This window comes from Amblyraja radiata, chromosome 15 (assembly GCF_010909765.2).
Source record: "Amblyraja radiata isolate CabotCenter1 chromosome 15, sAmbRad1.1.pri, whole genome shotgun sequence".
NCBI classification, from domain to species: domain Eukaryota; kingdom Metazoa; phylum Chordata; class Chondrichthyes; order Rajiformes; family Rajidae; genus Amblyraja; species Amblyraja radiata.
Window position 1 is genome coordinate 7,819,424 of NC_045970.1, and position 25,260 is coordinate 7,844,683.

A 25,260-nucleotide genomic window follows, 5' to 3' on the forward strand; every position below is an offset into this window, starting at 1 on the left:
CTTAAAAATAGCAGTCAGGGGATATGGGGAGAAGGCAGGAATGGGGTACTGATTGGGGATGGATCAGCTATGATCACATTGAATGGTGGTGCTGGCTCGAAGGGCCGAATGGCCTCCTCCTGCACCTATTGTCTATTGTCTATTAGTTTAATACTTTGTAACTCGTTTTCACCCTAGCCCACAGCTAACCATTCATTTGTTCTATATCTCTCCACATCACTGCCCATGTCTCTCATTTCCCTTTCCCCCAGACCCTGAAGAAGAGTCTCCATCCGAAAAGTCACCTATTCCTTTTCTCCTGAGATGCTGCCTGACCCGTTGAGTTACTCCAGTATTTTGTGTCTGCTTTCAATAAGAACACATCATTGAATGCAGCCAGTGTTCAGCACCATTGTCCCCTTCAAACGTATCATCAAACTCAGAGAACTACGTCTCTGCTCATCCCTAGTAATTGGATCCTCCACTTCCTCGTCAGTAGACCACAATTGGAACATTCCCTACCTGACAACCTTCAACATAGGAGCACTTGAGTCCTGTGAGCTCAGTCCCCTGCTCCACACTATGCCCTTGACTGGATGGCCAGATGCAACTCCAGCTTGTTGTGTCCATTAGATGTTCACTTACGTTCAGTTCAAAGGTCTGCAGCGCTGTCCTGTAGCCTCCGGACACGGGGGGAAGCAGTCTCAGCACCTCTTTGATGACACAGTCGAGATAGCGCAGACGGAGCAACACTTCCAGACTCAGAGAGCGCTGGCAGTCCTCGCAACCACCTCCCCGTCCAGTCCCCGCCGCTGCCGCCTGGGGACACGCCGCTTCCTGGCTCCCAGACGGGGGAGGCCGAAGGTGTTCGCTACCCTGGGCGAAGCTGGGATGTTGGTCAGTGCGGATTTGTGGCCGTTCTTTATTGCGGGCGGGGTTGTCCAGAGCAGGAAGGCCGTTGCTGTCCCTGGCCACATTCTCTCCGGCCACAAGCCGCTGGTTCCCGTGGAAGATCCCGCCCGCCTGCTCCTCACTTGGGCCGTGTCCGTGGCGAGTCTCGGCATCCCGGGGATCAGGGAGCTGGTCGCACTGGCAGCTGCGGATCAGGCCGTGTTGCCGCAGCTCCTGCCTGGCTTTAGCCAGCACCTGCGAGTGCTGCAGGAGGAGTAACACCAGCGAGGTGCTGGCACTCGCCGTGGTGGAGAAAGCGGCGAAGATCAACTCCACCGCAGATTCCTAGAGAGAGACAGAGACAGAGACAGAGAGAGGTAAATTGCTGACGGATGCACGGAGCAAGAAGCTATCACACGTCATTATTGAGAGTAGGGAAGATTCAAACAAGAGGACATGATTCGAGAATTAAGGGACAAAAGTTTAGGGGTAACATGAGGGGGAACTTTACTCAGAGAGTGGTAGCTGTGTGGAATGAGCTTCCAGTGGAAGTGGTGGAGGCAGGTTCGATTTTTTCATTTAAAAATAAATTGGATGGGTATATGGACGGGAAATGAATGGAGGGTTATGGTCTGAGTGCAGGTAGATGGGACTAGCGAGAGTAAGTGTTCGGCGCGGACTAGAAGGGCCGAGATGGCCTGTTTTTGTGCAGTAATTGTTATATGGTTATATAGTTAAACACTGGAGCGATTAAAAGCCGTGTCAAATTCATCCCTCTTTGGAAAATAGACAGAACCGCAACCCAGGCGCTGAGACCCAAAGGGTTCATTTCTATACTATTAAAGCTGATGGGAACGCCTTCGATTATTGCAGTCAATGAGCATTCGTGGGAACACCATGTTTCTCCAGAACATCAAGTAGGTATCCCCACTGATGATGGGCACAAACTGAAGATGGAGTAACTCAGCGGGGCAGGCACTTTCTCTGGAGAGAAGGAATAGGTGACGTTTCGGGTCGAGACCCTTCTTCAGACCCTTCTTCGGGTCTCGACCAGAAACGTCACCCACTCCTTCTCTCCAGAGAAAGTGCCTGACCTGCTGAGTTACTCCTTCAGTGTAAACCAGCATCCGCAGTAGCTCCCTACCCAGCTATCTCCACTGATCCCATGGACCAGCCTCTATGGGTAACCTGCAGCCCTCTATGCCTGGGCCATTTAACTGCCCATCTACACAATTGACTTGGCATCCCCCAGGCAGGCACCCGCTCCCTCTGGGTGGGTGTAGTTAAAGGGGATTCATTAGCTTGTCGCTGGATTCCCACACGAGCAGGAATTTCACATTACTGCAGATGCACAGTCGGCACTGTGACTGCTGCACATGAACCCGCAGTTGTACAGCATTGCAACCTAATGTTCAGCATGTATTGCATCTGTTGAAGCAACGTAACATCATCTTGTTATGAGGGGAGGGGAAGATCAATAGAGGACCCGATGTGGGAAGACCACCGTGAGTGAGGGGGGGGGGGTGACAAAGGAGGAGTGGGCAGGGGTACTTTGTAACTTTGTCAGTGCCCTTTATATGGCGACTCTTTGCATACCTTGGGTGGGCAAGTTCACTGTGACTTGTCACATGTGACAATAAAGTGTTCCATTCCATCCCATTGTGCAATGTCAATGCTCAGGAAGCAGCCAATGGTAAAAAAAAAAAAAGCCTCCACAGCCTCCAATTCAATGACTGAAAGTTCTTCTGGATCTGCTATGTCTTACATCCCATATACCTCCCGTATGCTCCACACTGAGATTCGACACGTTCCAGTATATGAAATCAAAATAATAACATTGACAATGTACGTTGGACACATTTTCTTCAGCACATGAGTCCAGTGATGCCGAGTTTCTGCCTTGTATCAAGTTCGCACTGTTCTACTTCAAAAAGTAGATGCGGCCTCTTTCTGTGTTGGCCATTACTACATTACTCTAAGAACATACGTCTGTAAAAGGGTCTCAACCTGAATCATCACCCAATCCTTCTCTCCAGAGATGCTGCCTGCCCCGCCGAGTTACTCCAGCTTTGTGTGTCTATCTTTGGATTAAACCAGCATCTGCAGTTCCTTCTTACACACTACATCACTGTAACCTGCCTGTACAATGCATTTCGTTGTCTCTGTACTTTACACTGACAATGACAATTAAAATTGAATCTGAATCTGAATTACCACCAGTTAACGACAGCTTGCTTTACTTCAATTACAATGGTCACATTCCCTGAATTTTATTACACTTCAAAAAATCTAACTCAAATTTGCTTTGGTTGATCTTGACATTGTGAAATATCTATCTCTATTCACGCTTTGAGCCTAGATGCGAATATCTAAACTTACCATCTTGCTCCCTCCGTACCTTAACTACGGGTGTGGGATGGGATGGATTCAACTAATAATCTGGCGAGCAGCCTTTCACCAACATCATTTCTATTTTACTGCCACTGTTATGGGTGATGCCATTCTACATATCTTTTGTAAATTTCTCGACATTATTCCTTTATTATTTCCAAAAATCCCTCAACTCGTTCTCATAATAATAATAATAATAATGGATGGGATTTATATAGCGCCTTTCTAATACTCAAGGCGCTTTACATCGCATTATTCATTCACTCCTCAGTCACACTCGGTGGTGGTAAGCTACTTCTGTAGCCACAGCTGCCCTGGGGCAGACTGACGGAAGCGTGGCTGCCAATCTGCGCCTACGGCCCCTCCGACCACCACCAATCACTCACACACATTCACACACAGGCAAAGGTGGGTGAAGTGTCTTGCCCAAGGACACAACGACAGTAGGCACTCCAAGGGGGATTCGAACCGGCTACCTTCCGGTCACCAGCCGAACACTTAGCCCATTGTGCCATCTGTCATTTCTCATAAAACTATAGGATAACTTTCCTTACCTGCCTGTAACAAAATGCAAAATACACCCACTGCTTTGTGCCATTAAACCCATTGACTGGGTGTTTTTACAATGGAGAAAGACATGGGCACTGGGGAACTTGGGGCAGCCAATGGAAGTGTCTTGAAAGCAGTCAGTGTTATGGTCGAATAGATGCTGAAGGTCCTGACTCATATGAAGGTAGACAAATTTCCCAGGCCTGATCAGATGTATCAGAGGACACTGTGGGTAGCTAGAGAGGAAATTGTCCTGCCTGAGGTTTATGTCATCATTAAATGCAGCTTAGGTGCCTGAGACTGGAAGGGGGCAGATGCTGTGCCTCTATTTCAGAAGGGCTGCAATGAAAAGCATGGGAACTACAGGCCAGTGAGCCTAACATCTACCGTGGGTGGAAAGTTACTAGAGAGTATTCTGAGGGATAAGTATATACATGCATTTAGGTGGACAAGGGCTGATTAGGGATAGTCAGCACTGTTTTGTACGGGGGATTGTGTCTCATGAAGCTGGATCATAAAAAAATAATGATGAGGGCAGAGCTGTAGACATTGTATATATGGATTTCAGCAGGCATTCGACAAGGTTCTGCATGGTAGGCTGCTCTGGAAGATTAGATCGCATGGGATCCAAGAAGAGCTAGCCGACTGGATCGAAAATTGGCTTCATGGAAGGAAGCAGAGGGTGATGGTGGAAGGTTGCTTTTCAGACCAGAGGCCTGTGACTAGTGGTGTGCCTCAGGGTTCAGTGCTGGGCCCATTGCTGTCTGTCAAGTATATCAATGATTTGGATGAGAATGTACAAGGCATGATTAGCAGATAATACTAAAGTGGGTGGTATTGTAGATAGTGAAGATGGTTGTCAAAATCTGCAGCAGGAGAAGCAAAAGTTCAGTATCTACATCAGGAAATAACCCACAAGAATGTTTACAACGAAAGGTGGAAAGCATACAAATACAATCCTTCCTTCTCTGAAGAGCTTGAGGCTGTTACACAATTGCATTTACAAATGAATTTCCATAACGACACTGGCCACGTAAAAACATCTTTGGATGTTTGAAAAAAAACTCTGATTCCAAACAAAAGTGGGGAAGGAATTAGTCTTCAGTTTCTTTGATCTCTTTGCTCTTCCTCACTTCTAGTTCCTAGTTTAATACAGAGAAGTGCGAGGTGTTGGATGTAGGGAAGTCTAACCAGGGCAGGCAGGACCTACCCAGTGAAAGGTCAAGGCTCTGGGAAGTGTTGTAGAGCAGAGGGATCTAGGAGTTTTCACCACATTGGCATTCATTCAGAGTATTGAGTAAAGTAGTTGGGAGATCATGCTACAGTTGTGGACACCAAATGGTGAGGACACATTTAGATTACTGTGTGGAGTATTGATCACTCTGTTATAGGAAAGATGTTCTTAAGCTGGAAAAGGTGCAGAGAAGACCTACGAGGATGTTGCCAGACTCGACGGTCTAAGCTATAGGGTGAGGTTGAGCAGGCAGAAGTAGAATATTGGATGATAATATTTAGAGCAAGTGTTCCCAACCTGGGGTAAATTTCACCTATCCAGGGGGATACATTTGTTGATCGTGGATTTTTACATATTTTTTCTCATTGACTGACTGTTTGGTTCTGGTATAGCAGTATCTGTACATTAGTTGTTCATAAATAAGTGAACTAACATTGTTATGTGCTATTAAAGTTGCCTGGGGTAAACTGGACTAAAAAGGTTGGAAACTCCTGATGTTGAGCATTTGCTGAATCTGAATATTTTCTTTTTGATTGGAACGTTGTGTACTTTTGCTTTGCAATTTAATATAAAATGGCAAATCAAGGGACTTGTTGAACAGATAACAACAGTGTTTGGAAATTATAAGATTTGATGATTAAGGATTGAATACCTAACCCAACTGGAAATTGATTGGAGAGTGGTCGGATGGATCCATAAAGGATAGGTCTTGCCTCACAAAGTTGATTGTATTTTTTTGAAGAGATGACTATATTAGTGGATTAGTGGATGTGGCTTCCAGAGGACATCTGATAGAACATCTGGCAAGAATTTGTTTGCTAAATCTCATGAATATGTATCAAAATTGACAGAGTTAAGAAATTGGCTGAATGGCAGGGGGCAGGGGAGGAAAGTTAAGTTAACAGGGTTTGACTGGGGATTCTATATATCGACTGGAGCCAGTCACTGGGGTAACAGCATGATGCTGTGGTCAGAAGCCACTATTCAAGTTTGCTAATGACACAGGCAAAGGCAGCTCTATAATGAATGTGGATGGATGGATATAATTACAGAGATGTTAACTCATTGAGCAAATGTAGGCAAGTGTGGCATTGAGAAGATTTAAAATCTTAAGCAGTGACAGAGATTTATGGGTCCATGTGGATTAAGATGTATGGAGGACACGTATACAAAATAATGAAAGAGGTTAATGTAATGTTGCCCTTTATACCCAGACAGGAATGAAAGGGTCTTGGCAGCATTTAGAAACCAAACATTTACATAGAAACATAGAAAACATAGGTGCAGCAGTAGGCATTTTGGCCCTTCGAGCCAGCACCGCCATTCAATTTGATAATATATATATCACTGGATATATAATGAGGCAGACACAAAAAGCTGGAGTAACTCAGCGGGGCAGGCAGCATCTCTGGAGAGAAGGAGTTATATTCCTTGACAATTGGAAAGTTCAGAAGTGATTTAATTGATTTCAGCTACTAAGAGAAGTTATTTCACAAAGAGTTTAGAACTCACAAAGGGTTTAGAACTCCATGTTTAAGAGGCATAGCCTGAAAACTACATACGGGACTTCCACAAAGCAAGTTGGGGAATGATTCCAGGTAAAAGGGAATGGCAGAAATTTGGAAATGGTCTGCAGATAACACCCGATGCTGCACCAAGTATCAAATGACACATCATTAAGAGTAGTACATAGAGTAAATGCATTCAAATGGAAATAAGTCAATGATCAACCACACCATACCAAATAGTTGAGAGTGCTAAGGTAGCTACATGGTATACTACTATTCTTATTTTCAATCTTGACTCATTCTCAGACAGTAAATTATGAATGAAGGCATGTCATATGCAACCTTTAAGCATTTGTTCAGTAAAAGAATCCTATTTATTTTGTGAGAAAACCTTAGCATTCGTGAATTTATTTATGTGTTACTTGGCATCCTGTCGATTGGGACATTTTAATACCAGTGACACACCTCCCAGCTTAATGCCATCAAACTACGGGTGCTGTATATTTTAATGAGCTCCTCTATTACATTCTCCAGGGCAAGTTTTGAAGCTGAATACTATGTAAAATTGTAGTTCAACTGGGTGGCCAATAATTCTTAGAGTCATAGAGCACAGAAACAGGTCCATTGGCCCAACTTGCCCATGCCAACCAAGATACCCCATCTACACTAGCCCCTCTTGCCCATGTTTGACCCATGACCATCAAAACCTTCCCCATCCATCTACCTGTCCAAATGCTGTTTCAATGTTGTTATAGCACCTCCCCCAACTACCTCCCCTGGCAGCTCGTTCTATATACCCACCATCCTCTGTGTGAAAAAGTTGCCCTTCAGGTTCCTATTAAATCTTTCCTCTCTCACCTTAAACCCATGTCCTCTTGATTCCCCTACTCCGGGTCAAAGATTCTTTGTATTCTTGTTGACCAAGTATTCAACCATCTAATAGTTTAGAAGACCCGATTGTTGGATGATGTCTAACAGCTAACGTTACCAGCTAATTTGGTAATGTTTGCTGCACTCATTGTCAGTTTCACGGGGAACCGGCCCCTGTACTCACTCCCACTAACACCCCAGGGCACTAAATCTCATACTCAATTTTCACTCATTCGCACCCCAGTTCCCGTGCTTCCTCTAACACACTAGTATCCTGGTATCTGTGCTCCCTTTCCATTCACTAGGTCCCTGTTTTTCATGCTCATTTCCAGTTCATGAGAGCCCCGATTCCTGCATTCCCTTTCAATGCAAGTGGCTCACTGGAAAAGCTATTGTACGGCATAACATTGAAAACAAATATGAAGTCAAGGGGTTTAATATTAAATAGTTCAGAAAAGCTGCCAAGCCTGTCTGATTATCAGAGTTTTACTTATTAATAATGGCTCTGGATATATAATGAGGCAGACTCAAAATGCTGGAGTAACTCAGCGGGACAGGCAGCATCTCTGGAGAGAAGGAGCAGGTGAGGTTTGGGGTCGTTACTTTGAAGAAGTGTCTCGACCCGAAACATCACCCATTCCTTCTCTCCAGAGATGCTGCCTGTCCCGCTGAGTTACTCCAGCATTTTGTGCCTATCTTCGGTGTAAACCAGCATCTGCAGCTCCTTCCTACACACAATATAATGATAGTTAACTTATTTAAATTACAGAATATTTAGTTAGCCAAAGCTCCAATCTCTGATCAATCAAGTCGCCGCTGATAGCTTCACGTACATGATTAAATGAACCCATATCACATATTCTTTATAAAATAACTTTATACCGGAAATATTTGGTACAGACTACAGAATACAAATGTAATGCAGTTCAAGGTCTGACCTAAATGATGCCTAGCAGGAAGTGTTTGGAAGTATAGTGAGCAACCTAGCAGGTGTACAATATGGCATTATTTAAAGAGAGATCCTCGATGATTCATGATTCAGACCGGTTCTCCCTGTGAAGACTTCCTGAAATTAACTTAAAAACCAGGTGTTGTTCTATTGGGCATTCAGGACAGGAATGAAGAATTGCATTAAAACTAGCACCTCTCACCGGTCGAGAATGATTCAAAGTTCTTTGCAACCAATGAATACAAACAGGGGATGCGGCACTCTATTTGTGAGCAAAGTCTCGTGGCTATTTTTGAGAAAAACGCTGAAGATGACAGTAAATTTAACACAAAAGCTGGAGTAACTCAACGCGTCAGACAGCATCACTGATTCAAAGGAATAGGTGATATTTCGGGTCGAGACCCTTCTTCAGACTTAAGCACCTGCAGTTCCTTCCTACACAGTAAATTTAAATGTCAGTTTAGGAATATATTAGTGAGCAATTGCATTTGAGTAAGGCAATGGTGCCAACAGACTATAAAATAAATGGGGAATACTTAGAAAAAGCAGGATCTTGGGGTTTATATTTACAAATTATTTACAGAGGCTTTTAGAAAGGCACATGGATATACAGCAAATGCAGAGGTGTGAATCAGTTTATTTTGGCATCATGCACAGCACAGGCATTGTGGGCTGAAGGGCCTGTTCCTGTGCTGTACAGTTTTATGTTCTGTGTTCTATGAGGTAAGATTTAACTGAGACACGTACACTTCCAAGGCAGCTTGGAGGAGGAGGAGCATCCAGGAAAGCCCAAGAACCTAGGAGTCGTTTCTTTGGACATTAAACACAAGATGAGAATGAATGTACACAAATCCACCCAACTCCACAACCCAGCCAGCCACGTCCCACCGGCAGCTTAGTCTGCACGTCCCACATGGGATTCAACCAACTCAGAACCAACAGAAGTGGAGACAAAGCATGTCATCTATGATAGACGCAAAATGCTGGTGTAACTCAGCGGGACAGGCAGCATCTCTGGAGAGAAGGAATGGGCGACGTTTCGGGTCGAGACCCTTCTTCAGACTGATATCAGGGGAGTGGGCGGGACAGAGATAGAATGTAGTCGTAGACAGTAAGACTGGTGGGAGAACTGGGAAGGGGATGGAGAGAGTGGGAAAGCAAGGGCTATTATATGTGGCATTTTTGTCATCCATGATGCTGAGGAATTAACTGGGAGGTGGGATAAACCAAGCATCATTCAGGCTGAAGAACCGATCCAACATTTGACTAACATTTGAAAATGTAGCAAGGCCACAAATGAGGGGTGTCAAGGAGAGCATGAATTATGTAAACTATGGATCTTAGACAAAGTCCTACATGGTAAACTGATGAAGAGAGTAATTAAAACCACATGTGATTAAAGCAAATGTGTCAAGTTATATCTAAAAGTGTCTCAGTGTCAGAAAGCACTGGGCAACCAGCAAAGGGACTTTTAGTCACTGGAATGCAATGAGGTTCCACAGAGCTCAGTACTAGGTTGCTGGGTCGACAACAACGATTTGGAACTAAAATGAAAGACATAATTAAGAACTTAGTGAATCATTCCAAGCTGTTCAATGTTGAGCAGCATGGTGGCACAGCGGTAGAGTTACTGCCTCACAGCGCCAGAGGCCCGGGTTCGATCTCAACTACGGGTGCTGTCAGTACAGAGTTTGTACGTTCTCCCCGTGACATGCGTGGGTTTTCTCCGAGATCTTTGGTTTCCTTCCACACTCCAAAGATGTACTGGTTTGCAGGCTAATTGGCTTGGTATCAATGTAAATTAAACCTAGTGTATGTAGGTTAGTGTTGTGTGCGGGGATCGCTGGTTGGCGCAGATTCAGTGGGCCGAAGGATCTGATTCCGCACTGTATCTAAGCTAAAAATAAGAATTTAAAAAGTCATTGGAGTACGTCACCATGAAGTGACAAATATAATTCAATCCAGAAAATACAATATAGCCCATTTATGGAGATTTAACACCGCAAGATACGATGTATTAAATGGCAAAATGCTCAAGTGCTAAGGATCTTGCCCGTGTTTTATTAAATATAGGCAGAATGCCTAGGTATTGGCCTTTACTGGCTAAAATGTAGGATCCAGGATCAGAAGGTCATGCACAAAAATACAGAACATGTATGAGGTCCCAGAGTGAATGCTGTCTGTTGATGTCTTACACATATTACTGGGCAGATGTGATAGAATGGGGGAGTGCAGAAAGGAGATTTATTAGCACGTTTCAAGGGCTGGATAATTTTATTTATGAGATGAGAACAGTCAGCTTAGTGAAGAGGATGTTAGGAGGTTGCAGGGTGACCTGGACAGGTTGAGTGAGTGGGCAGATGTGTGGCAGATGCAGTATTAATATAGATAAATGTGAGGTTATCCACATTGGTGGCAAAAACAAGGGGGCCGATTATTATCTCAATGGGGTTAGGTTAGGTAAGGGGGAGGTACAGCGAGACCTGGGTGTCCTTGTACACCGGTCACTGAAAGTTGGCGTGCAGGTACAGCAGGCAGTGAAGAAAGCTAATGGAATGTTGGCCTTCATAACAAGAGGATTTCAGTATAGGAGTAGAGAGGTTCTTCTGCAGTTGTATAGGGCTCTGGTAAGACCACATCTGGAGTATTGTGTACAATATTGGTCTCCTAATTTGAGGAAGGACATCCTTGTGATTGAGGCAGTACAGCGTAGGTTCACGAGATTGATCCCTAGGATGGCGGGACTGTCATATGAGGAAAGATTGAAAAGACTAGGCTTGTATTCACTGTAGTTTAGAAGGATGAGGGGGAATCTTATAGAAACATATAAAATTATAAAAGGAATGGACAAGCTAGATGCAGGAAAAATGTTCCCAATGTTGGGCGAGTCCAGAACCAAGGGCCACAGTCTTAGAATAAAGGGGAGGCCATTTAGGACTGAGGTGAGAAATTTGTGGAATTCCCTGCCACAGAGGGCAGTGGAGGCCAAATCACTGGATGGATTTAAGAGAGAGTTAGATAGAGCTCTAGGGGCGAGTGGAGTCAAGGGATATGGGGAGAAGGCAGGCACGGGTTATTGATAGGGGATGATCAGCCATGATCACAATGAATGGTGGTGCTGGCTCGAAGGGCCGAATGGCCTCCTCCTGCACCTATTTTCTATGTTTCTATGCTTTGGAATGTGGGAGAAAACCGTAGCTCCCATAGGAAATCCATGCAGTCACAGGAAGAACGTTCAAACTCCACACAGGCAGTACCCAAGGTCAGGATCGAATCTGGATCACTGGGGCTGTGAGGCTGCAGCTCAATTAGCTGTGTCACTGTGATTTAAATTAAATCTATGGACGGGTTGCTCTAAAGGCAGGGTCTGTTTCCATGTTATGGCTACATAATCACAGTTATCCAAGAAAGTGGCCCACTCACACCTTCTAAGGGCTGCTTAAGGATATCATAAATATTAGCACTGTGATCAGGCCCATGTCCCAACAATGTATGAAACAAGTGAGGATACAGATTCTCTTGTATGTGTGGTTGATACTATACGTGTTCACACCTGGGTCCTTGATTCCTGTTTTATGGACCCCAATCAGCAACAAAACATCCTCAATGATAATTCCCAACATGGGTGCCTTGCAAGGATCTGTTCTCAGTCCCTTACTGTACTTCCGATGCACTCATGCACAGACCCTTACTATACTCTGTATACACTCATGCACAGACCCTTACTGTACTCTCTATACACTCATGCACAGACCCTTACTATACTCTGTATACACTCATGCACAGACCCTTACTGTACTCTCTATACACTCATGACTGTGTGGCCAAATTCTGGTCTAACTATATTTACATGTTTGCAGAGAACACCACGATAGTTGGCTAGATCATGAACAATGATCAGACAGAGTATAGGATGGAGACAGCTTGGTAACACAGCGTCTCCCTCAATGTTGTCAGGATTAAGGAGCTAGTCACTGACTTCAGGAGATGTGCCCCAGTCAACATCTGTGGTGCTAAGGTGGAGATGGCCAAGAGCTTCATGTTTTAAACATAAACATTATTCTGGTCCAACCACATTGACACCATGGGCAAAAAAACACACCAAAGCCTTTCTTTCCTCAGAAGGAAATTCAACGTGTCTCTGGGGTGGGAGATTGCAACCTTCACCCTGTTTCGACGAATGCAATCAACCCGGCGTGCACAAATCAAATAGAACAAGTTGCCCTACAATTTTAGGCTGTGCACGCCATACGCATGAAGAAGAAGAACGTCTCCAGCAATGCTTCCAATTTCTATACATGCAGCCTGAAAAGCATCCTATTGGGAAGTATGTGGATTAGCAATTGCTCTGCCCAAGACTGCAAGAAATTCCAGATGTAGTCAAATCCATCCCACAAACTAACATCCCCTCCCCACTGCCCCCCCACACCCCACACCCCATTCCCACAAATCAACTCATGCTGCTTCAAAAATGTAGGCAACATAATCAAGGACCACTTACAGTCCAGTCGTCCCTTTCCATCCCTCTCCCACCAGGCAGAAGATGCATGAAATCACATACCTGATTCAGAAACCTGTGTCTTCCTCACTGTTACCAGACAACTGAAGGGATCTCTCATAAGCTAAGGGTATAGTCCTGATCATCCAACCTACCTCTTGCGACCCTTGCATGTATTGTTTACACCTGCACTTTCTCTGTAGCTGTCACTGGCTTTATCTTGCACAAAACAGTATTCAGGTTATTCCCTTTATCATGTACCTGTACACTGTGAACGGCTCGATTGTAATCATGTATTGTCATTCCGCATACTAGTTAGCACGCAACAAAAGCTTTTCACTGTACCTCGGTACACATGACATGAAACTAAACTCAACTCAACTCGCACCGTAATGCTGAAACACTGGTTATTTTTCCCTTTGCACAACTTGGACTCGAGTATGGCTTGATTGTACTCATGCATGGTATGAGATGACCTGATAGCATGCATAGACTTAAGGGCCTGTCCCACTTTCCTGAGTCCTCTGCCGAGTTGAAATGACTGTAAAAAACAAATCAAGAATTTTGTGATCTACGAACTCCTCCTCCCGACTATCTTTTTACTCGTGGACTTTTTTGTCATGCTGGAAAAAACGTCCCGACTTACCTGATGCCCTGAGTACTCACGGCTGGCATAACGAGCCGCTATGATATATCTACGGACTCCTACGGCCTTCTACAGTCTGGCTACGGACATTCTCCAATTTTGAATCAAGGGGAAAACCCGGGAGAATTCGTGAGTAACTCGGGAATGTTGGACAGGCCCTTACGTTGCTCACGGTATATTGTAAAATGTAACAATAATAAACCAATACCAATAGGTAGAAATTCACATTTATTGAGGCAAATATGAATATTCTGTACCAGGAGAGCCCAGTGTAACAAATGTAACAATACTGAAGCAGGTTGGACAATCGAAACAAAATCCTCACTATTGTTATCCCATTCCATCCAAATCTAGGTGCAGCTGGCCTCAAGAAATTGGATCTATATTAATAGTAGAAATGGGCTTTGGACTGCATCAATTGTAAAGTTTCTCATTTACTGGTCACTTTTATGAGTGGAGGAAGCAAAGTGACATTGTTCATGTGTTAATTGTATTAAAATGACAGCGTGATTATTTGTGCCAAATTCTGGTAGGTGATTAATGAAGTTGCACAGTAAAAAGTATTTAGTGTAATTATTCCATTAGGGTCAGCACTGATTTTTATTTTCATTGCAGGAGTCTCTATCATCACAGCCAAAGAGCCGTGGAGACAGAAAGCACCGACTCGAGCCTATGTTACAGAGTCTGTAATTCAGTTGCTACTATTGTTCACGGTGTTGACTTAAAGAAAATAATTAACTTAATACTGTTAACATCTAAGATTGGCGGCTACAGAATTGCTTCCAGCCAAGCAGTATCTTGTTTGCAGTCGCTGGCTTTGAATTGAACTCTGACAGCCAAGAAAGATCTCTCTATGAGGATATTTATAACATGGAGTTTTATAGCTGTACAGAAGGAGAGTTGACTTTATCAAACTATTACAAAGTAAAGTCAGCTCAAGTTAATAAAATATCAAAGCCGACCTAAAGACCCAGAAACATTTCTCAAATGCAGTTTAGCAAGCTTCAGTTAAACTGCATCCAATGTCAAAAGAAAGCTGCAGAAAAACCTTTGCCAGTATGGAATTAGGACAGGCCAATTGGAAAAGGAACACTCCATGGTAAATTGTGCTTACATTACCCGAGTGACCAGGATCTATTATTCTATCTTCTCAGAAGTCATTTATATTCTCTCCTGAGTTGTTTAAGAAGGAACTGCAGATGCTGGAAAATCGAAGGTAGACAAAATTACTGGAGAAACTCAGCGCGTGCAGCAGCATCTATGGAGCGAAGGACGTAGAGTTGGAGGGAAGGGGGAATCATAGAGCGGGAGTAGTTACAGAGGGGGTTGCAAAACTGTCGTCTTCGGAGGCAGAAGTCTGAAGAAGGGTTTCGGCCCGAAACGTTGCCTATTTCCTTTGCTCCATAGATGCTGCTGCACCTGCTGAGTTTCTCCAGTACTTTTGTCTACCTATATTCTCTCCTGATGTATACACACAGATCTCTTTCATAAATTCAGTGAGAAGTGTTGTTAAAATGGAAGTAGGTTTCAATGAAAGGATCTGGTAAATCACACTGGAATTAGACCACTAAACTTAGCCACACAAGGAGGTCCCTTTGCTAATCCACACAGCCTGAGATCCCAACTCAGTGTGTGAATTTAATGTTACAGCAAGGTGGAAAACCACTAACATCAAAACTAGGTTAGCACTATAAAGGCTCCTGTAGGTTCAGTAAATGATAATTATTGTAGAGTAGAAACCATAGTCACACAGCATGGAAAGGGGCCATTCGGCCCAACTCACCCATGCCGACCAACATGGCCCGTCCACACCAGTGCCACTTTCCTGTGCGCGGCCCACATCCTTCTAAACCATTTCCATCCATGCTCCCATTCAAGTGTCATACAGCACGGAAGCATCCTACACCGACCAACATGCCCCATCCACATTAGTCTCACCTGCCCGCGCCCAGCTTATATCCCTCTAAACCCGTGCTATCCATTTACCTGACAAATGTTGCCCTAGACCCTGCACCAACTACCTCCTCCGGCAGCCCACTCCACACACACACACACGCACACCACCCTCTGTGCAGAAAAGTCAGCCCTCAGGTTCCCACCACAACTTTCCCCCCTCTCACCATTAAACTTATATCCGCTGGTTCTCGATACCGTACCCTGGGGATAAAATACTTCGTGCATTCACCTCACCCATTCCCCACATGATTCCATACATCTCCGTAAGATCATTTTGAGTCCTTTGATAAATGGTGTCATTTTTATTTGCAAGTGGTTTTCATGGGATTGCCATTAAATTGAGCTGTAATTACAGTAAAATGTAACTGTGCAATGAGTAAAAATAACCCCTATGACACATGGATGGATGTAGCAATTAATCATATGTGTGCTTTTGCACTTTTGTATTTTACACAGCATGGATAGTGTAATGTTAAATAGATGACTTCTTGTCATCTGAAATGCTGGTTGTTTAGCCCAAATCAGGTCAATCCATGATAATTGAGGTATCATAAAAGCAGATTCTAGAAATTGTAAATCAAAATAGAAAATGCTGGAATCATTCAGTAGATCAAATGAACGAAGCAGGGATTCAGATCTGAAATGTTTTTTCCCCCACAGATGCTACCTGACGTGTTGAGTGTTTCCAGCATTGACTGATTCTATTTCAGGCAATTACCCAGAATAGGCTACCGTACCTCTAGGTCATTTCTACTACCTCTTATTCTATACTCATGTTCTATGAGTCTGAAGAAGGGTCTTGACCTGAAACATCACTCATTCCTTCTCTCCAGAGATGCTGCCTGTCCCGCTGAGTTACCCCAGCATTTTGAGTTTGTCTTCGGTGTAAACCAGCATCTGCAGTTCTTTCCTACACATTCTACACAACAGGATTGGTATCAATAAACCCATCCTTTACACCATCTGGGCCACTAAAATAGTCACTAGAATACATGGTGTAAACAGCAACGTCATCTTTTATATATTTTTCCCAATCCCAATACTGTAGACAACTATTGATGTGAAACTATACCTCCCCTCTCCATTTTTCAGCAGTTTCGAGAAAATTGTCAATGTTGTTAGTTCCCAGTGCAATAAATTTCAATTGCTAATGATTACCGTGAAACTATTTATACAATGGCCTTGGTTGATTTAGTTTTAGCTTTTTTACCAACAGCTAAATAGTTACGGATCTAGAATGAGAGACCAGTTTGTGAACTCAGCTAATGAAGTTGAGGTGAGGTCAAGGGTAGGGGGAACCCATCACACCCTTTGGATTTGACCATCATTCCATTGGCCCATCAAAAGAACGTTTACATTTAAGGAATTCTGTTAGTGTTTGGGCAGAACCAAACGCACGCTACTCTCTGGGAAGAGCTTTCTGTACAAGGCACTGGAGCAATTCTGACCCACTCCTCCACACACCAATGGCTAGCAATCAAAGAAGTGCCACAGGGAGTGAGCGGGTCAGGTAGCATCTGTGGAACGGAATAGCTTGTCAATGTTTTTGGTCGAAACTCATCTGTTTGCATCAGGATTGCCCTGTCTGGCTGTTGGTGGAGGGGAGAGGGGGGTGTGGGGGGGGGGGGGGGGGGGGGGGGGGGGGGGGTGGGGGTGAGGTGGGTTGTCGAAGTTCATTGTAGCATTCAAAAAGGAGCTCGAAAAAGAACTGAAAGGGAAATAAAATGTTAGGGGTGGGGGTGGGGAATAGTCAAAGGCACGGCTCCAAAAATATTGTTCTTACATGAAACCAGTACAGACTCTCTAGGGTCAAGCCTTCAATGCTGTTACCATTTAGTGTGGCTAGTGCTGAATAGAGCTCCCTCCTCACCAGATGAGTCCTAGTCAGCGAGTATAAAAGGGTTGGTATTATCTAACAGGAAACAACATCAGAAAAGACTAGTTGGTATGATGCTTACAAAAACTTGAGGAAGGACATTCTTGCTATTGAGTGAGTGCAGCATAGGTTCACCAGGTTAATTCCCGGGGTGGCGGGACTGACATATGTTGTAAGAATGGATCGACTGGATTTTGGAAGGATGAGAGGGGATCTTATACAAACATATACAATTCTTAAGAGATTGGACAGGCTAGATGCAGGAAAATGTTCCCGATGTTGCAGGAATCCAGAACCAGGGGGTCACAGTTTAAGAATAGAGGGTAGGCCAGTTAGGACTGAGATGAGGAAAACACTTTTCATCCAGAGTGTTGTGAATCTGTGGAATTCGGCCACAGAAGGCAGTGGAGGCCAATTCACTGGATGTCTTCAAGAGAGTTAGATATAGCTCTTAGGGCTAATGGAATCAAGGTATATGGGGAGAAAGCAGGAACGGGGTACTGATTTTGGACGATCAGCCATGATCATGGCGATGCTGGCTCGAAGGGCCGAGTGGCCTGCTCCTACATCTATTTTCTATGTTTCTAACCCATTTCTACTTTTGGGGCAGAAAGACTCGCAACGGCCGCGTACAAATCTACCATTGCTTTTCGAGTAACTAGCGACGGTTTTAGAGTCATTACCAGCAGGGCGTCCAGGATAAAGACGTCGAGATAAGTCTTGCTTCATTTGCCCTTGGGAGACCCGGAGTGTAGGAGACGGAGCAGCTTTACTGCACAGCTGTGCTGCGGACAGCCAGCGCTGGCGGCCAACTAGCGGATGGACTGACCCGGTGTGATGCAAGGTGTTTACACGCCGTCCTAACTATGTGCAGAGGACGGACTCGCGCTTTGTGACTCTAAAGGCGGTGAGTGATGTTACTCCTGGTCGGTGACCAACATTGTACCACACAAGATGCATCCCCGCAGCACAAGCAAGGCCCGGGTCACATCAGTTGCCCGCTCACCACTTGCTTTGATGCTGTTGCCGACTGCCTTTGTTTGCAGGTTGTTGCGAGATTTAAGGTTTACTGCAGATAGACACAAAATTGCCGGAGTAACTCAGCGGGTCAGGCAGCACCTCTGGAGGGAAGGAATAGGTGACGATTCGGGTCGAGACTTTAAACCAGTTTCTGCAGTTCCTTCCTCCACATAGAGGTTCACTGCGTTAGCTTTTATGACTTTGTTTGTTGGCGAGTTAGGAAAAGCACATGAATGGAATGTAACATTGTGAAAACAAGGGGGGGGGGGGGCAGAGAGGAGTGGGTGTGGGTGGGGGTCGGGGGGTCATCTCATTGCCAGGCTCGGGATCCGATTACCTTTAGTTCTTGGAGACTCGGCTCCTTCCCGTTCTCCCTCGCTCCAGTCAACATGAGATCCAAAGCATCGGGACAGGCACTGGGGTCGTTGTGTTGCAGTTTTTCAGTGATCGCTTTTTCCAGGTAGTCGTGCAATGCGTTCCTTGCTTTGATGCCCTTTAAAAAAAACAACCCCACAATATTGCAATGAAATTGCTCTGGGTTTGAGTTCGCTTTATACAGCGAAGGCTTATCGAGATGGTGCTGTCTGGACACGACAATGAATGCGGCTATTAGTCGCGGATTGTAAAAGATGCTACACCATGAGATAACACCAGTTTAAACCTGATACCTCCCCGCTTTCAATGACAGCACTTACAGACAGAATGAATGCTCTGTCCAACACACAGGCTACTTAACAGGGCCCGCTTCTTTAAAACTCCACTGCCATCTAATATGTTGCGGTGTACACAATTATATAGGAATATAAAACCTTAAATTCAAAGCCCCGCATTAATATTAAAGCGCGAGTTCGGGGCTTGGAATCGTCTACAGAAAGCGGAGACAGGATTGCAGTGTTTAAGAATTTCAATTCGGCTCGTCTCTGTAGTGAAGCGGCCAAACCCTGAAGATAGGTCTCGACCCCAAACATCACCCATTCCTTCTCTCCAGAGATGCTGCCTGACCCGCTGAGTTACTCCAGCATGTCGAGTTCTCACTGATAATACAGTACAGCACCTCTGTGGAAAATAGGCATGTAGGGTTCCACATTAACGTTGGGGTTAATATCAAACCTGGACTGGTTTGTGGGGCAGCTTATTGGGCCAGGTTAGAAGGCAGACTCGTGGAAAATAAAACCAGTACTTGGCAGCCCAACTGCATGAACATATCATATGTTGAGGTCAGCTTAGCAGGAACAAACTGCAGCGAGGGAATGGGGTGGCTATGCTGCGCAAACTGACACACCGGGCGGTTCCGTACCTTACGCAGGCCGCTGAAGGGAATGTCCAAAGGCAGCGAGAAGATATTTTCCATCAGCTGCTCGAATATACTGGAGAGATGGTCTAGCTGGTGGTCCGCCGCCCGGAGGCCGAGCAGGATGCGGATGGCGATGCAGAAAGTCAGCGCCTTGGCGGCGGGGTAGACAGCGAGCGGGGCGCGTTGCCGGCACCACGCCTGTACCCGGGAGCGGACCAGCCGCTGGGTGCCGGGGATATAGCTGTCCAGAGCGGTGTGGCTGAACACCCGGGCCAGCATCTGCAAACACAGGGGGGAGCGTGAGACCAGTCAGGGCACACACTCGCCGGGAGATCTGGTCAAGTGCTCAAACATCCCAATCAAACAAGACCCAGAAAACTATCCACCGGACTGGCATTTGCATATTGTCAATTAATGCAGACTTTTTTTAAAACAAATCGTGTCTGCATGCAAGATCCCTCCCCGGGACTCGGCGCCGTTTCGTGCAACCCCCCACCCCCACCCCACCACTCTAATTGCTGGAGGAACTCAGCGGATTCAACAGTGTCCATGGAAGGGAAGCGATAGTATATGAAGGTACTGCACATGCAGACTTACACCGACTATAGGCCCACGATGCTGGAGTAACTCAGCGGGACAGGCAGCGTCTCTGGAGAGAAGGAATGGATGATGTTTCTTCAGGTCGAGATGCTTCTTCAGGTCTCAACCCGAAACGTTGCCCTTCTCTCCAGAGATGCTGCCTGTCCCGCTGAGTTAGTTACTCCGGCATTTTGTGTGTATCTTCGGTGTAAACCAGCATCTGCAGTTCCTTCCCACTCAGCATTATCTTTGATATGTTTCCCAATCAAGATATACTGTGGCCATCTATTGAAGTGAAGCTATACCCCTCTCCATTTCCCAGCAGTTTCTAGAAAATTGCTGTTCAGTGCAATAACATTAAATAGCTAATGATGAGCTTGAAACTAATTTATACCATGGTCCTGGATTGATGTAATTTTCGCTTTTTACCAACTGCTAAATAGATGATGTTAGCGGTGTTGGGTCGAGACACTGCATCCAGATGTTGCCCGAGCCGCTGAGTTCTTCCAGCAGTTTGTGTGGGTTTTTTTTTTGCTCCAGATGCCAGCATGTGTTTGTGTTGTTGCCGGTGGTGTGTAAGGAAGGGGGTGGCTCGGCGCCAGTACTTGCCCTCCTCCTTTGGCGGTGCAGATCCCCGCTGGAGTTGGCCAGCGTGTTGGTGCCCAGCAGGATCCTGGCGCTCAGTGGCCACTGGGCGCTCACCAGACTGTGCTCGCCCATCAAGATCTTGCGGATGTTCTCCGCGCCCGTCACTCGGATCACCGGCCTGCCCAGCAGGTGCGTCTTGAACACGTTCCCATATTTCTCTCTCCTGGAAGCGTGGAAGTTGGCACCCTGCCGCAAGGAAGGGAGAAGTCACCGGGAATCGAGGGCTGGGAATAAGTCTAAATGCCCCCCTCTAAACCGCTTCCGACGTCTGAAGACACCTGTAATTAACACTGAGTGCTTCCGAATGCTTGGGACTGAGCCTTCAATCACTCCTCGCCGCTGAGAACACAAACCCCATTCTCACGTCCCAGTCGGCAACGAGCGCACGACAGCCTGTCCTAGCTGGATTTGGAACGATGTAACTCCTCGCAATGACAAACCGATCGCCCACTTTACCGGGCGGACTCTGCGAGGGACGGTTCACAAACCAAGACACAGGAGTGTCCCCGTCTGCACGTTGTCACTTCGTTGCTATTCGCCACTTCCCTACCGTCCCCTCATCTTGAATATTCCACATCAATCCATTATTTCTCTATAAATAGACACAAAATGCTGGAGTAACTCCGCGGGACAGGCAGCATCTCTGGAGAGAAGGAATGGGGGACGTTTCGGGTCGAGACTTGTTCATTCCTTCTCTCCAGAGATGCTGCCTGTCCCGCGGAGTTACTCCATCATTTTGATTCTATCTTCAGTGTAAACCAGCATCTGCAGTTCCTTCCTGCGCCCTTTATTTCTATACTATCTGTGCGAATAATCTACCGACATAGATCTCAGCTTCAGTGCACTCGTGTATGTGGAGATTGGATAGTTTCCTTTCAGAAGCCACTGAGGGGAACTCGACTCAACGGATTCTCCCACGAGTTTATGAAGATTAAAAAGTAAATAAACACAATGTTTGGAGCGGTGTTATTTATGGTCAGATTATGAGACCACCGTGTTTGAACTTTCTCGGGAGCAGCAAGGGAGGGAGATACAGATTTACCAATGTAGATGAGACGCGCAGAAAGGAACACTGGTGACTGCAATTCGCTGCATTTCTACAATATAAAAGTACAAGTGTTCGCCAAGTGAAACAGTAATTGAGCAGGGCGGACGCGTTAACTGCCCCACCCCTTGATATAAAACACCTCTGGGGCAAGATTATCCGCTTCGCTGCCGACTAGTGCCTTCTCTCCATACCTGTACCATCCAGTGCAGCGTCTCTCCGAGTAGCGGCCAGCCCATGGAGCCTTTGGGAAGGGGCAACTTGCTGTCCCTGTCTCTGGTCACGTTCCAGGCGAGAGTCCACAGCTGTCGGGACACGGCAAGTAGAAGCAGCGCCGAGAGCAACGAGGCGAGAGCCGTAGCCAGCGCCGAGAGGTAGTCAATCCCCAACAGAAACATGGCCAGCAACCAACTCGTTTCACACGGTGGAAATGTCTGTCTCGTCCCCGAGAACGTAGTCTCAATAACAAGGGGTTATTATTAAAACGACGCTTCTTTCTCTCTCTCTCTCTCTCCCAGTATGAAGTAGTGGATGGGCCACCTTCTGCCGATCTTCAACTTCCGCTCGTATCCTACACACAGAAGATTAATATACCCTCAGAAAAGTTTAAACCACTAGAACCGCCAAATATCGTCCCTGAAAATGTCCACTGGAATGGTAGAGATTGAAATGGTTGTTCATTAAAACTTACCCTATAAACAAATATAATCCGTTGCAACTGTTTTAATTTGTTTAGTCGTTAACGAAGGGCGCGTCTTTAAAGGAGAAAAACTGGAAAACAAGTTTTATAAAGACTATTATTTTAAAGAATACATTTACTTCGTGTTACGGGTCGCGGTTGTCAATGAGAATCCGCGGAACCGCAGCCCGTTTGTTCTCTATCAAAATGTACAGAACCAACTCTCTTTAAAGCTATAATTCCAGAGCATTTGAATGCAATAAGCAAGCAAGCAAGATAAAGCTGGTGGCCCACACGTATCCCGTCATTTGTTCAACAGAGCAACAACACGTGGTTTATTTGATGCAGGGCAGGGATCGAATATATTTAAAGACTGGATATTATTGTTGGAAATGATCTTCTGTTTGTTCCGGTCTATTTGGGAATAGGATTAACCATAACCCCTAATGACAACGCCGCGCCTGACAATTCAACGCACATACATAGGCAAGATGCTTTATACAGAACAGTCTACAAACGATCACTTATTTAAGCTGGCCAGGAGTGTGGTTAACATTGAGATAACAGCACGTGTTAAAGAGAGATGATTACCAAAAAAGACATTGGGTGAAACAGTTCTCCCATTAACCGATTCGTTGTTAGTTGCCTTAATTCGAATATTTTGGTTTAATTTGGACCTTGACATTTGCAAATGGAGTGAATATTATAGTGTATTGAGTGAATGGGACCGTGGATCTGCCGGCCAGTTCCCCACGATCACACACATCAATCCCAGACAAGAGCTTGCTCAATTCCGGCCACAACACGTGTACATTTGCAGTCCTTATTCACACGTGTCAGCGAAAGAGTGGAAACAAATAACAGATTCGCTAACGAGAGAAACCATCTGAAAAAACAACTTACTCTGCTGATGAAAGTGCAACTAGGATGAGTCGGCCGGCTTTACCAGATAGCGCAGTAGTTTTCGATTCAAATTCCACCAAAAACCTGTTCCGCGTGAGTATTGGTGTGTTTCTGTGTACAGCGGTTTTATAGATATTCGCTAACCGGACCATCCACCTCCTCGGATGACGTCGTCGGTCAATTTAAATACTTTATAAAGTGGCAACAAGCAGGTTGTGAGTATCCATGCCCAATTAGAAGGATTTGGGTGCAATTGATCGCAATGATTAAAGTGGAAGGAAGCGAGAAAGACTGAGTGGGGAGAGCAGCAGACAGTGCATCAGATCACCGAAGCTGTCGGGACTCGGGAGGGATTCAATGAGAGAACAGGTAACCAATAGCAGGAATTGCCAACTCCATATCTACACAGGCAGCCACTGCTCTAGATTTCAACAGAGACCAGTCAGTGGCCCCCAAAGAAACCTGGGCCACGCCCTCACCCTCCTCCCTCCCTCCCTCCCAAAGGCAACCCGATAGCACACTTTTTCTGCGGTTCTGACGGAGGTTGAACGCTTCGTTCTGTTAAGCAGACAGTTTAACCCTGGAGTAAAGTCGGCAGCTGGAGGCGATCCGAAACCATGTCAATTTTAAGATGGTTCACAAACAAGGAAACACACCAGTCTTTTCTGCAAATCTGCATCTATTTAATATCTGGGAGGCGAGGTCACCCGTTTTATCAAAAATCTACGATATCGGTTAAAAGAGGCTCTTTTGCGTGGCCGGTGCTCTGCGCTGGGTGAATGCCTGTTTCAAGAGATTCGCGCAGTCTCACCGCACCTTATATAAACCATGAGGTACCGAGCGCAAGCCATTGAGACAGGGCTACATACACCAGGGCTTTATGCATCATCGGCGCATGTGTCTCTCGCTCTGTATTGACCTTGGACACTCCACACCAGCCAGAATCACCCTGAATTATCGGGAGCGCAAAGTTGCCTCAAAGTCGTGCACCTGTCCACTTATATATTCCCCCCCAAAAACTAAACAGTAAGAATGACAATTGATTTGAAGCTATGATGTGCGGTGTTGACCCTTCAAGCCGTACGTTGATTGTTCGCCTTCACTTATAGTGAAGGCTGTTCCATAACCACGCACCCAGCCGTAATGCCTTCTCCACTGCTGAAACAGATAATTAATTAAGCTGTGCAAAAAGTAATCCGAATTAAAAATTCTCAACAACTTTAAATAATTCATACCAGCATCAAATATGCAGTTTTAACTTTATATTCCAAAGATAAATTATTAGCAGACACAAGGTATTTAAATGTATGATTGTGTATGTTTCACCTTCATTAAATTGAAACGAGAGTATGATGAACATTTACAGGTGGAGAGATTGAAACCAATATGACAATCAGTTTTACCAGGTACACAAAAATGCTGGAGAAACTCAGCGGGTGCAGCAGCATCTATGGAGCGAAGGAAATAGGCAACGTTTCTCCAGCATTTTTGTCTACCTTCGATTTTCCAGCATCTGCAGTTCCTTCTTAAACAATCAGCTTCAACATGTTGGCAATATGGAAGGAAGCAGAAATACCGCTAGTACAAATCGGAGTCATAGATTGTTTAATAGTTTACAGTCTATTATTGTTTCGACGTGCAAATCCTAAAAGCATCTGCTTATCACATATGATACCGAATTGCTGGTTCAGTAATTTGCAGCCCGCTGCCGGGCACTATAACGTGATATAGTCCCTTCTCACGTT

General features: G+C 45.3%; 1 protein-coding gene and 1 long non-coding RNA gene across 3 annotated transcripts in view; one reads left to right on the forward strand and one right to left on the reverse strand.

The window, feature by feature from the left end:
• Window positions 1-23,920, reverse strand: part of LOC116981004 (cytochrome P450 26C1) — a 34,539-nt gene extending 10,619 nt beyond the window's left edge. The window contains exons 1-7 of one of the 2 annotated variants that reach the window (XM_033033591.1): window positions 23,516-23,920; window positions 22,625-22,704; window positions 22,128-22,504; window positions 20,850-21,074; window positions 19,665-19,940; window positions 18,705-18,860; window positions 625-1,215 (exon numbers count right to left, since the gene is read on the reverse strand). In XM_033033591.1, coding sequence (XP_032889482.1) covers window positions 625-1,215; window positions 18,705-18,860; window positions 19,665-19,940; window positions 20,850-21,074; window positions 22,128-22,331 — 1,452 coding nt within the window. In that variant the 5' untranslated portion in view covers window positions 22,332-22,504; window positions 22,625-22,704; window positions 23,516-23,920. The remainder of the gene's footprint in view (window positions 1-624; window positions 1,216-18,704; window positions 18,861-19,664; window positions 19,941-20,849; window positions 21,075-22,127; window positions 22,505-22,624; window positions 22,705-23,515) is intronic. The other variant, XM_033033592.1, reaches the window with a different exon arrangement.
• LOC116981005 lies at window positions 4,679-25,260 on the forward strand. The gene is made up of 4 exons (XR_004414139.1): window positions 4,679-4,948; window positions 5,983-5,985; window positions 22,800-22,806; window positions 25,247-25,260. It is a non-coding gene; the product is annotated as an uncharacterized LOC116981005 (long non-coding RNA).